The 15,098-nt window shown below is 40.3% G+C and overlaps 2 protein-coding genes and 5 non-coding genes across 8 annotated transcripts in view; 3 read left to right on the top strand and 4 right to left on the bottom strand.

The window, feature by feature from the left end:
* The window catches only part of PRKDC (protein kinase, DNA-activated, catalytic subunit), a 104,434-nt gene extending 95,575 nt beyond the window's left edge, over nucleotides 1-8,859 (bottom strand). Inside the window, 2 exon segments of the mRNA XM_042869484.1 lie at nucleotides 8,524-8,598; nucleotides 8,826-8,859. Of these exon segments, the coding sequence (XP_042725418.1) occupies nucleotides 8,524-8,598; nucleotides 8,826-8,859 (109 nt within the window).
* On the bottom strand, nucleotides 1,073-1,145 carry TRNAA-AGC. Its single transcript has one exon. It is a non-coding gene; the product is annotated as a tRNA-Ala (tRNA).
* TRNAA-AGC lies at nucleotides 1,640-1,712 on the bottom strand. The gene has a single exon. It is a non-coding gene; the product is annotated as a tRNA-Ala (tRNA).
* TRNAA-AGC lies at nucleotides 5,315-5,387 on the top strand. Its single transcript has one exon. It is a non-coding gene; the product is annotated as a tRNA-Ala (tRNA).
* TRNAA-AGC lies at nucleotides 5,947-6,019 on the bottom strand. The gene has a single exon. It is a non-coding gene; the product is annotated as a tRNA-Ala (tRNA).
* Nucleotides 8,860-11,747: 2,888 nt separating the features above from the next.
* On the top strand, nucleotides 11,748-11,820 carry TRNAA-AGC. Its single transcript has one exon. It is a non-coding gene; the product is annotated as a tRNA-Ala (tRNA).
* A 3,137-nt stretch (nucleotides 11,821-14,957) lies between these two features.
* UBE2V2 (ubiquitin conjugating enzyme E2 V2) overlaps nucleotides 14,958-15,098 on the top strand; it is a 29,344-nt gene continuing 29,203 nt past the window's right edge. Inside the window, exon 1 of one of the 2 annotated variants that reach the window (XM_042869113.1) lies at nucleotides 14,958-15,050. In XM_042869113.1, coding sequence (XP_042725047.1) covers nucleotides 15,035-15,050 — 16 coding nt within the window. In that variant the 5' untranslated portion in view covers nucleotides 14,958-15,034. The remainder of the gene's footprint in view (nucleotides 15,051-15,098) is intronic. The other variant, XM_042869114.1, reaches the window with a different exon arrangement.

The raw sequence follows: 15,098 nt of genomic DNA on the forward strand, positions 1-15,098 counted from the left end.
GTGGCTGAAGAATCTTCTGTTTTGGCTGGGTAGATATATATGCCTTCAGCCACTGCATGTGAATCGCTGCTACAGTTTAAACAGCTGAACTAACAGGAGAGTTGTCTAATTCACTTCAGCGCAGACAACACTGTGCTCATCTCAACTGCTTGCTTAACAATTTCAGGCAAAAAGGGTGTCACAATCAGTGTTCTGAAGTCAAGCCCCCCATATTTATAGCAGTTTCCTGGACATCATAAGGTCATGACCCTCCAACCCTAAGAATGTCCCAGGACAATGAAAACATGGCTGTGCTGGGTGAGGGGAGGCTATGGCCTGGGCGTTGCTCTCCTTGTCACCTGTGGCAGTCTGTGGGGCACCATTTTAAGGCCATTTCTCTGTAATGCTTTCACTGTTGATTCCAATAAAGATCTGGAAATTATATTAAGTAAATGCATGGACAATGCTTAGCTGAAAGGAAGGAAGGAATTCAGTTTTACTACGATACTTGGCACTAGTGAGGCCTCACCTCGAGTACAGTGTTCAGTTTTGGACATCTCAGTACAGAAGGGACATAGAGGTGCTGGAGGAGGTCCAAAGAAGGGCAACAAGGCTTGTGAAGGACTTGGAGAATATGCCCTGTAAGGACTGACTGAAGGAACTGGGGATATTTAGTATGGGGAAGAGGAGGCTGAGGGCAGACCTTATTGCTCTCTTCAAACACCTGAAAGTTGACAGCAGCAAGAGCGGGTGACAGGATGAGGCATCAAGTTGCACCAGGGTAAGTTTAAGTTAGATATCAGGAAAAACTCTTAACGCCTAGAGAGGTGTTGTTAAGCACTGGAATAGGTTCCTAGGGAGGTGGTTCAGTCACCATCCCTGGATGTGTTTAAAAACCATTTGGATGTGGTGCTCAGGGACACAATTTGGCAGGGGTTGTTAGAATTTGGGTAGTATGGTTGGGCTGTGGTTGGACTTGATCTTTAAGGTCTTTTCCAACCTGAACAATTCTATGATTAAAACAAAACTAGTGTTTTACCGAAATAGTGCCATCTTTTTAGTAGCTTCTAATTCTTAACGCTTAGCAAAACACTGGAGAATGCGGGCATCGATCCCGCTACCTCTCGCATGCTAAGCGAGCGCTCTACCATTTGAGCTAATTCCCCCCTTTTCACCATTAATAGAGATGATAAAGCTCCCAGGTTCAGACTATATAATCTGCAGATTTTAAGTGGATGTATTTTTCATTTCTCTCTTGCACTTGTCTCTCTTCATAAATGAAAACACATTCAACTTCAATTTTTAAAACCGTATAATATTTCATTTTTCATTTCTTATCAGTTCATTTGGAAATAAGATGAAATAAATGTGTTTTCCAGGTGTAAAAAATATTTTTTAAAAGTTTATTACTTGGAATTCTTAGGACGTATTAATTCTGACATTTGATTCTTCCTTTCTCTTCTCCTTGCGATGCATCAGTCTCTACTTATATTTTCTATAAATATGCAAAATTATTTAAATTTAGTCAAACACAGGGTAGCACTTAAGAAATGAAACATGAGCATCTAAAAAGTAACAGTTTGTCTCACAGAATTCCACATCAATACATGAAAACACAATTCGTAGTTAATGGTGTGTTCTACTACAAGCAAAACAACACTGGAGAATGCGGGCATCGATCCCGCTACCTCTCGCATGCTAAGCGAGCGCTCTACCATTTGAGCTAATTCCCCTCCCATGGCCCTAATTTAACCTCTAATTACAGATTTTAGTAACTACAAACACAGCATTTCCTTCAGAGACTGCCCCTTTATGCCTGGCAGTAACCCCAAGCCAGCCATTCAGAACGCCTATGACCACTTGACCTTGAGCTTGTCTATTTTTTCCTTCCTCAAAGATAGCTAGGATAATTAAGCAAGCCTAACACAAAAGAATAATAATAATAAAAAAAACTTTGGGGCAAGTTTCTCCCACAAGATCTCCTCCCATGAAATGTGGAGGGGGAAGAGAAGTAAAGAAGATTATATTCCTTAGAATAACTAACGCCTTACTAAACCAGAATTAATCATAGAATCACAAGGTTTGAAACGACCTATAAGATCATCTAGTCCAACCATCTCCTCATCATTGCCACCACAAGCACTAAACCATATAATGCAGCACGTCATCCAGATGCCTCTTGAACACTGCCAGGGACGGCGACTCCACCACCTCCCTGGGCAGGCCATTCCAGTGCCCGACCACTCTCTGAGAGAAAAAGTTCTTCCTTATGTCTAATCTAAACCTCCTCTGATACAACTTGCGGCCATTACCCTGTGTCCTGCTCGTTGCCTGGGAGAAGAGGCCAAATGGAATAGTTTGGGTTGGAAGATACCTTTAAGATCCATAATGGCCTTATGATGCTCCAGCTCTCCTGCTATAGGCAGGGACGCTTCCCTTTGGACTAGGTTGCTCAAAGCCCCATCCAGCCTTGCCTCGAACATCTCCAGGGAGGGGACATCCACAGCCTCTCTGGACAACATCTTCCAGTGTCTCACCACCCTCACAGTAATTGATTTCTTCCTGATATCTGGTCAAAATCTACCCTTTTCAAGTTTAAAACCATTTCCCCTGATCCTATCACAAAAAAGAATACATTCCATATCAATGGCTGTTGTCAGCAACTGCGAGACTGCGAGACCCCCCCACAGGATGTGACGCGTTAGGCCCTCTCCCTGCTCTATGATTGATGGGTGGCACGTGCCCTTAGGGGTGCAGACGAAGCACATAGGCTATATAAGCTAGAGTATACATGTAATAAACGCCATTTGCTGCTCATCACATTGGTGTCACCTCAGTAATTGGCCAAGCTGCGGTCTCCCAGGGGAGCGGAACGGGCGCTTACTGCAACAAATGGCTCAAAATCAATGTTTGGGTCAGTAGTATTAAAGAGCATATTTAAACACGTAAAACATGTGAAACAGTTATTATGATGGGAAACTACTGAAAACATCACCGCACCCTGCAGGAAGTGTTTACATATGTTCATACTTCCAAGTATAGCAGAACACTAATGAAATATTAATGAGAGACCTACCACTGTGATAACAGTTCTACCCACAGTAACAGCAAAACACACTTATTTTTGCTTCGCTCAACAGTAGATGCTCTATTTACTCTGTAAGTTGTCGCTTACAGTAGGAGCAGGGTTGGTCTCTTCTTGCTGGTGACAGTGTGAGGGGATGTGGCGCTCAGGGACACGATTTAGAGGAGGACTGTTAGACTTAGGGTACTATGGTTAGATTGTGGCTGGACTCAATGATCTTTAAGATCTTTTCTAACCTGAGCAATTCTATGATTCTATATAGGGGTTGTTACAGTTATTGATTACCTGCTGTTGTTTGAGGAAGTTTTCTATCATGCTTATCACCGCATCAATTCTTACACCACATCAGTGAAATTTTTCTTCCCATCTGGATGTGCATGAGTATGTAAATGAAAATATTCTCCAGACAAAAAACAAAACAAAACAAAAAAAACCAACCCACACAAAAACTTCCCTAGAGAGCCATTGCAGAAATTAGGCAAACAGATAGCAACCTTTCAAACTGATGTGATTTATTCTTCTTTGATGAGGGAAGCAAACTCACAGACAGTACAATAGAGCAGCTCAAAGTTAATCCAAAACTTGCATTTGCCCTGACAGGCCCTAAGAAGCTCATCTAGAAAGCAAAAGTAAAATCTGGTAATATGAGCTTGTAGTAGTTTACTAAGCATACTGCAAAGGAAGACATGATTTAGAATTCAATATGCATTATCTACATAAGCAGATTTTGTATTGTATTTTACCTCCACAGCCTCTCATAGAATGGCTTGGTCTGGAAGGGACATGAAAGATCACACAGATTCCCATCCAACCTGGCCTTGACAATCCCCAGGGATGGGGCACCCACAGCTTTTCCGGGCAGCTGTGCCAGCAGCACCTTGCCACCCTCTGAGTAAATAATTTCCTCCTGACTTGTAAACCTCCCCTCTTTTCATTTTCTAAATAATTCATCAATAAATTTGACAGTGGGCCATACCTGTCTTACTGTATTTCTGGAAAGTTTCTAGCAACTCCATACATTCAAGACACAATACCATTTTAACTAAATCATCAAAATAAATACAAAAAGGTAGAATCTGTGGAACATAAATCAGGATGATTATGACACCAAGAGGACATCATAAGGTCCAATGAATCCATCTGTAAGGTCTTGCACTTGGGTCACAGCAACCCTATCAGTACACGCTGGGGGATGCAAGGATGGAGCACAGCCTTGGTGAGAAGGATCTGGGGTTACTGGTAGATGGCAAGCTGGACATGAACCAGCAACATGCCCTCACAGCCTAGAAAACCAACCATATCACAGACAGTATTCAGAGATGTGTGGCCAGCAGGGCAAGGGAGATGATCCTGCCACTGTGGATGAGGCCTCACTTGGAGTACTGTATCTAGATACGGAGCCCTCAGTACAGGAGAGACATAGAACTGTTGCAGTGTATCCAGAGAAGAGCCACACAAATAATCCAAGGAATGGAATACCTCCCTATTTGGACAGGCAGAGAGCTGGGCTTGTTCAGCCTGGAGAACGATCTGGGAAGACCTGAGAGCAGCATTTCAGTATCTAAAGGAGGGCTATAAGAAGAAAAAGGACAAGCTCTTTAGCAGGATCTGTTGTGATATGACAAGGGGAAATGGTTTCAAACTAAAGGAGAAGAGGTTTAGATTGGATGTAAGGAAGAAGTTTTCTACAACAGCAGTAGTGAGGCGCTGACGCAAGTTACCCAGAGAGGTGGTGGTTGCCCTGTACCCAGAGACACTCAACGTTAAACTGGATGGGGCTCTGAGCAACCTGATCTAGCTGTAAGCGTCCTTGTTCTCTGTAGAGGAGTAGGACTGAATGACCTTCAAGGGTCTCTTCTAACTCAAAGTATTCTATAACTCCATGAAACAAGTGAACACTTTATTTTTTCCACAAACTGTGGTAAGAATAAACATCTTAAATGTTGTATTTATTGTTTACATACAACTTCTTAGAATATTAGCAGAAAAGAAAAGAATGTAACTTGAAGACCATACAAAAGAAAAATGACATTGCCATTCAGTAACTGCTGATAGCATACCTCTAGACTTACAAGTTATCTGGTATTTGCATTGTAACGAGTTTAAAAAAAAAAAAAAAAAAACACCTTATTTCAACAAAAGCTCTAGTGGAGTCTTTGTATAAGGAAGTATGCTAACAGAAGGGAGCAATTACAGCAGGCACGCTGTGACTCAGCACCAGTACACGTACCCCACAACAACCATCGCAACGGGGAATTAGCTCAAATGGTAGAGCGCTCGCTTAGCATGCGAGAGGTAGCGGGATCGATGCCCGCATTCTCCAGTGTTTTGAAAACGCTGCTATATACGTATCACCATGTAAGATTTTCTTCCACAAGATCTTCAAGTTTGTGAAAGAAAATAATTTAAGGCACCGTTTCACGAGGCAAGCAGAACAGGAGAAAATCTCAGTGCAGAAGGCACTTACTTTACTCTGCAAAAAAGCATTTATTCACAGAAGAATTTCATACTCGTTCTGTTTTGTCCACTGAAACCATTAACACTGTTCACATGCTCCCTAAACTGGATTTATTTTAATCCTTATAAAACCACTTTGGAAAAATGCATCTAAACTCTAAAAAGCCCTACAATGTAAAGGCGTATTTATAAAGCCAAAATCAGAAACAACAGCAGTACCAGCCAGTGTGCTTTTTTTTTTCGTTCTTCAAAGCCCGTTCTTCAAATCGAGCAACAGGGATCGATTTCTTTTTTGTGCAGGCAGCAATCACAACTTTAGAGAGAGGAAAAAAAAAAAAAGCATTGCCTTCTGCAAAGAAAAAAATACAGCTGGTAACTGAAAAAACGGCATAGAGATGACAACGGAGATAAAAGCAAACAGCAAGTGGAGAATGCGGGCATCGATCCCGCTACCTCTCGCATGCTAAGCGAGCGCTCTACCATTTGAGCTAATTCCCCGTGCCAGGGGGGGTCCAGAGCACTGTCCATCGGGAGCCGATGCGCTGTCACTGATGACTCACGAGGCATTTCCTCAAGATTTAATGCACCACCTGTTCAGCCCTTCCCTTTTCTCTCCTTCTGCTCAGTATCCATCACAGTACCTATAATTGCTGGATAGCATCCCATACAAGATGGGAATCACACAGTGATTCTGGGAATTTTCATTAGTCATTCAATCCATATGTTTTTTAACCTCCCCTAACACTGCCTAGACGTGAGCACTCTACATACTTTGTACACATACTTTGTACTGCTAGAATCTATGCTCCATAATGGACAAGAATATAGGAATGCAATCTAATTCTACACTGACCCTTTCTGCTCTTCCCTGAGCATTCCTTCTGCATCGCAGAATAGCAGTGGTTAGAAGGGAAGTCTAGAGATCAAATCCACCCCCCCACGCTGTAATCCCTACAGTAGGTTGCACAGGTAGGCATCCAGTGTCTTAAATCTCTCCAAACAAGACTTCAATTCTCTATTTCTTTTACAGGCTTCATGTATTTCTGCCTGGCAACCTTAAGACAAAATATCATTTTTATGCTCTTTTGTGCTTTTTCAAAGTCTTTTTACTGGACATTTTAACATTAATGTATATTTATGATCTCATTTTCCTTATTCATACATAGTCTTTAACATTCTGAAGAATGACATTTTACCTTTCACAGCACACCTGTACCCTGCTGATCAATCACAAAATTTCTTATCCTATTTTCTTCTTCCAGTCTGTCTTGAATAGAAATTTGTTCTGGAATTTAGAGAAAAATCTTTTTGCAATGGCTTCAATTTCTCTGACACACATTTTAACATGTCTGGTTTCTGCTTTAAATTTCATCTGAAAAGATCAGCTGAGCACTAAGAGTCCAGGACATGTTCTGTACTACTTTATCTGAGAACATTATATCTAACAGAGAGTGACAGTATACTTATTACTGAATGAATTAACCAATAAAAGAAATACTGGTTCTATATTGAAAATAATTTAAAAACAATTCTCTATATGAAACCTTCTATTTAATGCCAGCCTGTCTTAATTTCCTTCACTGGTGCTACAGCAGAGGACTAGGCTGCTCTGGAGCAAGAGAGTTGGAGCTCAACCTTTAGTAAGACTGCAAAGCAGCACAAATATCCCTAAGTTTGCTCCCATTTCACACAGTGTCCAACAGCAGCTACTGTCCAAGTCCGATTTAAACAGAAATACAGCAGAGAATGCTGTTTCCAGTAACACCCTGCCTATAAACATGGTTTCTGTGTTCTCCAATGAGAAAATGGCAGGCTAGACTTCAACTACACCTTACATACCATGGTTCTGTAATATCACAAAACCATGCCTCTCAGGTTCAAACAAAAAGGTTGCCAGTGTTCACAGCTTAATTCTATTTGCCACATTCCCACATGAAAAACACATTTAGCAACTACCTCACCACACAAAAGTGCAACAGGATTTATGGAAGAATACAACACACACTGACCTTTATGGCTCCTGCTCAGTTTGCTTCCAAATCACCTACAGGGTATTTCTGACCTCACAAACAGGGACTGCAGACTGCATGGCCTAACACCCTAACCTGTTGCTTGATACATCCGTCAGAGACAAAAAATGCATTAGTATTGCTGTATCTTGAGCTCCCTCCTGTGGATTTTACAAAGGAATAGAACTACGTACTTCCCACTATATGAGAATTTCTCTAGATTAATAAAATAGTTTTAAGCAGAATGATCTCATCCAACTGAACAAAAGAGAAAAAGTCCCAAGGAACTAGATCAGTAAATGATCAGAACAAAGATCAGAGGCTGTAAGACACACAAAAGTCATCGCTGATCAGCATATAGCAGCTAATTACTCAGGTACACATGAAAACGCAAGAACTTATCTTTGGTCAATTTACATGCCACTGAACATTCTGTTTTAAAATTAAAACAGATAAACCAGAGCTATCAGCAGAAAAGATGCATTCACAGATGAAGCTATCCGTACTCAAAACACAGGTGTCTGACACAAAAACATCACAACCAATCTTGTAATAAAAGGCAGTCAGCTTAAGATAGCACTAAACTCAATGAGTTCTTCAACCCACCCTGCTCTCAATTCAATCCTTCCACTTCTTGTTCTCAGTGATACACTGAGTAACCGTTGTCTGAGTGGCATCAGAAGGGAGTGCAAACTACAACTATTCCATTTTTACTAATACAGTGTCATATTGGCATCATAGCAGGCATTGGAAGCAATCCCAGAAAGACTGAGGTCCACAGCACAGCACTACAACAGTATAAAGAGCCACAGAAGAGATTACTCCCCCCCCCCCACCCCCCCCCCCCCCCCCAGAGGTGTGCCCCAACAGAGCTCTGAGGGCCGCGTCTCTTCTTTACAGCCTATGCCCCAGAACCTGCAAAACACAGACTCACACTAACACCGCGACCAGACGACCTAACAGCACAAAAAGACCGCAGAAAAAACCCTCCACCTGCTCTCCTTCGAGGGCCTCCCAGGCTGACACCAACCAGTCCACAGCAACTCCAAGGACTCTCCTCCTCCCACTCTCATGGAGGAACAGAGCTCCGCCCAATGCTGGAATCTTCTGCGGCAGCGCCGGCTCCCCCATCAGCTTCCCTCCCATATCCCCCCCCTCAGGTGACATGATGAAACAGCTGGGAGGAGAGGTCTGGCATTGCACGTACTGTTGGTCTTCTCATTAGGGCAGTAGGTGAATCTTCAAAAGCACAGCCTTGCCTGCCAGTGTATTTGCATTTAAATAAACAAAAATACCTTTTTCAGTATATAGATTCATAACTGGGGTCATATCCATGCATTTCTTAGGCGTGGCATTCAGGCTGGAGGCTGGAAAATGTAATTTAAAGCAATATGCGTTGCTCTGTGCTTAAGGCAGATGCTGTTGTTACCTTACAACCACGTTCCTCATTGCACAACCCTAAAATACTTGGGTTTGTATATTTACTTGCTATTTTCCTTCCCATTCAGCAAATCACTAAATGTATTTCCCAAAACAAAGTGGAGGAAAAAAATTGGAATCTTTCAAAATTTTCTTCAAGCAAAGGCTGAGAAGGTTCTCTCAACAGCTAACGACTTTCTGTAGTCAGGAGTGCTCCCATTGTGAAATTTTGTTAATAAAATTACAGATACTTCAACACTTCTCAAACGAAGAAAAGGTTCTGAAGAAACTGTAATGTTCTGAGACCTTACCATTAATAATAGAACTTAAACAAGATTAGTGCAGGCTTTGAGCTGTTTACCAGCCAATTAAGATTATAGCAGTGTTTGAATTGATAGTAACCATCTCTAAACAACTTTCTATGAGCAAAGATTTATCTTTTCAAAAGATAAAGATAAAAGCTTTGCTTTTCTCCTTTACCATAGAATCGTACTACCCAGCCAGGAAGTAACTCAGTAATGCCTGGTCTAAGCATGCTCTTTGTCATCACTGCTAAAAATGATTGACCTCTATTTACCCTGGGATAGTTATTGTTGGTTAGTTACCTCATTCTAAATTCCCGCAGATGATCAAATAAGCGGGTACTCCTAGGCCCAGATGCTCCAGGCTGAATAAATGAGGTCACATAAAAAACACATGCCTTGCCTCCAAACTCCAAACTGTGACTTGATATCACAGTTGCAGCTACCAGTGAAAAGCTTACCCAGGAGAAAAATACAGATGTATTGCGTAGCTTTCCTCTTAACTATCCAAATTCTCCGCTTTTTTCACTGCAGTCTGATTTGACTATTTTGTGCAGCTAATAAGGCCTTCTAAGGGCCTGCTCAAGCTTTGTGTTCACAGTAGTTGATTAATTATTTTAATTAACTTTCAGAAGGAAAGAGGACTTTTTGAGATACAGAAAGCTATTATGTTTCCCCCCAGCGTTCTGAGTGCAGAAAACGTTGAGAATCTTCTGTGCATGCTGTAGCAGCTGCCATAGAAAAATTAGTTATTTACAAGGCAAATCTACCTCTTCAGAAGAGCATCCCTTTCATGCTAGTTTTAATCCTAAAGCATTCTACAAACTTTCAAAGAATGACACACAAGCATTCACTCCCCAAAGCCTATATTAAACTCTGGATGGACTAATACAGCTTATATTTACAAACAGCTGTAAATTCACAACAGCCTTATTTCTAATTCGTGCTCTCACTCACACTGCTCATGATGTTAGAGGCTGACAACTTAGTACATGTTTACTAAATATCATTATTCTTAGTTTCTTATGGTAGGCAGAACTAGGAAATCCATTGGAAATCAACATTACAGCTTTACAAGCATCAAGTCAGTACTGCTGTACTGCTTAAAGAGAGTAGGTTCAATTATTCCTGCTTTGTGTTGCCACTTGTAAAAAAATCCAGCTCCAGAAATAGCTAAGTACATAAGAATGGTAGCTCCAAGCCACCCATCATGTGAGTGCAATGTACATAAACCAGCCCTTTCAGCATCAGCAGCAGCCAGTAGGACAACATGAAAACCAGCTAGGCCAGATACAAACCAGCCAGGTGGCAACCTGACTTCCATTCACACTCTGATTGCATTTTCTCTTAGCCTTAGACTTGGCAGATGAGTAACACCTTCTGTTCTGTTGTCATATTCTTATGAAGTGAGAAACATGTCTCAACTTTGCAAAAAGTCATTGCTCACTGTAATGCTAACACAGCACAAGAGCAATCTTCTTTCCTCTGCAAGTGGAACAGTGTAAGTTCAAGCAGCAGGATATCATCTTATGGTGATTATGTGCTATGTAATTTAGACGTACGTGCAACAATACATAGGGCAAGTGTGCAAATGTACACTACCACGCCAAATAAGGGAATGTTTATGAATTTTTCTCACCCTGCAGAGAAATGTAGTCTCAATTCTATTGTTGAGTGCACCATTTTATGTACAGAAACAAGCGTAACTTTCAAAAAGATACTCAGGAGATTTCTGCTATTGCAAAAAATAAGGAGGTATATAGTAATAATGTGCTTTTGGAACAGTAATGAATAGTAAATGAGAATTATTAAGAGTTTAGTTTCATTTGACCATGTTACTCCAGAGAAGCCAGACCTTCCAAAAGGATTCTGGAGGAGGGGAAAGGAAGGTGTCAAGAGTAGGGCAAAACCACATTTTTTCTCTCTGTTGAAAATGTGGATTTATTTTGTAAACTGTGACAGCCTGTTAGCAAAAGGAGCTCTGGGAATATGAAAATACCGTCCTTCAGTCTGCTCCCTTATTTTTCTTTACTCTGTGAGTTAAAAATACATATGTACATATAAACCATCAGGCATATAGTATTTATCACTCATTAAACATTTTCTGGACCAGGCTTTTCATGTGTATGCCTTGAAAACTGGAAATACCTTGGGCTTCCTTGTTGAATTTGGAACATTTTTTCAATAAAGTTTGTTATTGTTGTTGTTTTTTAATAATGCATTTGATTTCTTTTCCAAAGGTTGCTCTTCTGGAGACCATCATATATGAAAACAGCTGAATAACAAAGGCTTGTGTTAGAAAAGAGATGAATTATTCTGGCAGTATACATGCTGAATGACGTATCACATGATTCCAGCTGTGTGTTGCAGTTGGTTGTTCATAAGTAGAAGGAATGACTCAGCAAGAAACAATGAATTTATAATCAAAAGTGGTTATATTGCAGTTATCAGTAACTGTACAGTATGTAAGTCTAGTTCAGAATTTTTTTTTCAGGTGGGGAATTAGCTCAAATGGTAGAGCGCTCGCTTAGCATGCGAGAGGTAGCGGGATCGATGCCCGCATTCTCCAGCGTTTGTTTTCACCCTTTATTCATTGTGAAATAAGCAGTGAAAATGTTTCCCATTTGTGCCATTATACGAAAAAGAATAAATGTGAAAAAGTTGGGTGAACTGCAAACTGTTCATATTTTGCTTTCAGTATTTTGTTTTTTTTGCTATTCCTAATGGTGTGGCTTTCTTTTGTATATGAGGGGAAATATAATCCTTATATGAAATAACAAAACTGACATTTTAATACAGTGGTAAACAACATGAACAAATTACAGAGAAAAATAAATTAGGGATTTTTAATGTACCTTGATAACTTTGATTCATGATTTCATTATGTATTTGATGACTGAATTATTAAATTTATTTTTTATATTACAATTTAGTGTATCAAACAAAGCTGGTGTTTGTGTTGTGAGGAATACTCTTTTTTGTTGTTGTTGTGTAAGCTTAAGCTATTCATTAGAAAGAATGAGCTACAGTCTTCCATATGTTGTTTCTCTTTGCAAGATTATGTTCTTTCCTTTTGAAGCTTCACATCTGTGCAATATCATGGAAATTTTCTCTGTAAAACTGTGCTGTACATCTTATGTCATTTTGAGATATTTATAATTCTGATGTGATTTTCTGACTCACTGATTCAGCTATTTCACTGCTGGTACTCCAAGCTTGAGGCAGCGTGAGGAACCACAGGAAAACTTTCCTGTAAATATAGACAATCTGTGCAATCAGAATCTTGGAAGGACGCATACTGAAATGAATGAAAATAAGGAAACGAAATTATGAATTGGGTTTCAATCTAAGGAAGGGGCAAATACTGTGTTGCATGGATGTTCAGGAGACAAGAAAGAACATAACCTCTCGATGGATGGAATAGAAACAGAATTTGCTTATTTGTCTTATATTCTCTACATGGTGGAGTGAAAAGACGCATTGTAACTTTAAAACTGCTAGATCATTGTGGTTCAAATGAGGTTCAGTGGAGAGAAAAGAGTTATGATCTTCAGGAGTCCATTCTGAGGTCAGGTAATGATTTACACATACATTTGCTTGGAATAAGATACTGTAGTAGTTTTCTGTATGATTATTATTGGTTCCGAGTTTGCTGTGTTCCCATGACTGTGTAATGCCTGATGCTTCCTCTGCCTTTAAGGATGAATAATGTTGCTCTTCTCTGCTAATCAGACACAACTTGTGCAACAATGAAATGAGAAAACTCAGTGAGGCAGGTGCAGTCTGCAGTCACTTGTAGAATGGTGGCATCCAACTGTAAATTCTCCAGATTAATTACTGCTCATTATATTTATGTACAGATCCCTATAATGGAGCACTGGTGTTTGTTAGAGCTTTAAAAGCACTGCAATATGACTATAAGTAACAGCTTTTTCTTAGCCCATGTGGTGTTCTATGTCTTTACTTTTTAGATACATTGTCTTTAGAAGAGCAGGTTGGATAGAGAAGGTTAAGGGTCCTAGCTCCCCAAAACACTACTTGTGGGAGTATTTGCACTTTCTGCTTCAGCAGTTTTATTTATATATTCTGTGTAAAGAAATGAGGGAATTGAGCTTTGTTTGATTTGTGTTTTTATTGCCATTCATACAGATTTATGTCCTCTATAATATGTCACTTAAAGTTATACAAGTTAATCATTCATTCAGTTAAAAATAATGTTTGCAGTAGACCTGCTCTAAGATACAGTTATCATATGTCTGTGATTGCTGCAGACTGAGAAAAGGGGAAATATTATTCTTTATTTGTCTTCTCCCAAGATCTTGTTCCAAATATTACTTAAGCAGTCATCCCTGGGGTGGGATGGAGCCTGGAGGACCATTACTCTGCAATTCTGGAGAATATTTTTAGAGCAAGAGAGCTGACTGCAGAAGCTACATGCAAAAATATACATGGTATAAATAAGTTCATTTTACAACATGATTGTAGTTAATTAATTATATTTATAATATTTATATATATATAAATATATATATATACTTATATTTATATATGTAATTAATTAATAGTAATTAATTTTCTGAGTTGAGCACCCACGTCTAAGTTTTCTTATAAGATACGTTATGTGGTGTTTGACCATGAAGTTTATAAAAGGCTTTTGTTCTAATGGTTACTATTAGCCATCAATCAAGTTCTAAGCATAGAATCATAGAATCATTTGAGTTGGAAGGGACCTTTAAAGGCCATCTAGTACAACTCCCCTGCAATGAACAGAGATATCTGCAGGTAGATCAGGTTGCTAAGGTTAGTTCAGTCTGATCTTGAATGTCTCCAAGAATGGGGCATCCATCCTGCATGAGTTGAAGTTGTATTTCAAAAAGGAGCTCTTTTTTTTTGAGGATAAGTGACTTCACTGCTATCTGTAAATGCTCGATAGCTTGGGGAAAAAAAAGGAACTTCATATACATTTGAATTTGTTCAGTTCTTCTAGTTATCAGGCTTTTTTTTTTTTAAATTTAATGCTGCAAAAATAAAATAATACATTTTATCCCAATAAACTTAGGTCAACATTCAAAGAGTGAAATGAGTCACTCAGCATAAGGGTGCATTTCTCTGCTGGCAAACTTATGCCATTTCTTCCTCCTGCGACCTGTTTTTTCTTTATTTCCTGCAGTTGCAATTAGCATTGAAATTATTTGTTGCCAGTAACCACGTGCCCTACATCAAGTCAGCAGGTATAGATGGACAGTGGAGTCCTGTGTGTGCTTCCAGAGTTACAGAGAGCAAGTTGCTTGGGATTGGTAGGCTTGCTGTCCCCATTGGCATCACGTACTGACTGTTAGCATAGGATCACCTGAAAAAGTAAATCCTTCAGAAAAACAAACGGGCTGAGTCTTGATCAGAAAAACAAGGAGAAGGACAGTTCACATTGCATTTTCTTCCATTCCAGGCCATGGTATTTTCTAGTGATGCTATAATAAAGGAGTAAAATCTTTAACTACTGTGACTGTGTGTGTGTGTGTGTGTGTTCATACTGTTGGCTGTCTTTTGAAATCTCACTTCTAATTCTGTCACCGTAAGCACCGAAAACGCTGCAGCCCACCTCCTTCTCAGGGACCTCCTCCCTGCACCGCCACACCTCTCACCCCACCCCCCCCTATATTTGCCCGCTCTCCTGCCCGCCCCTCGGAGCGGCCGGTCGCCGTGCAGGAAGTGACGTAGTGCGTCTGGCGGAAGTGACGCGTGTGGCGTGCAGGCCCGGCCCGGCGCGGGGGGGTTTGGACAAGATGGCTGGCTCCACAGGTCTGTGAGGGGGCTCGGCGGGCCTGGGGTTGCTGCGGGGAGCTGGGT

This window comes from Lagopus leucura, unplaced genomic scaffold (assembly GCF_019238085.1).
Source record: "Lagopus leucura isolate 7727_CA_CO unplaced genomic scaffold, USGS_WTPT01 Super-Scaffold_100002, whole genome shotgun sequence".
Classification (NCBI taxonomy): Eukaryota; Metazoa; Chordata; class Aves; order Galliformes; family Phasianidae; genus Lagopus; species Lagopus leucura.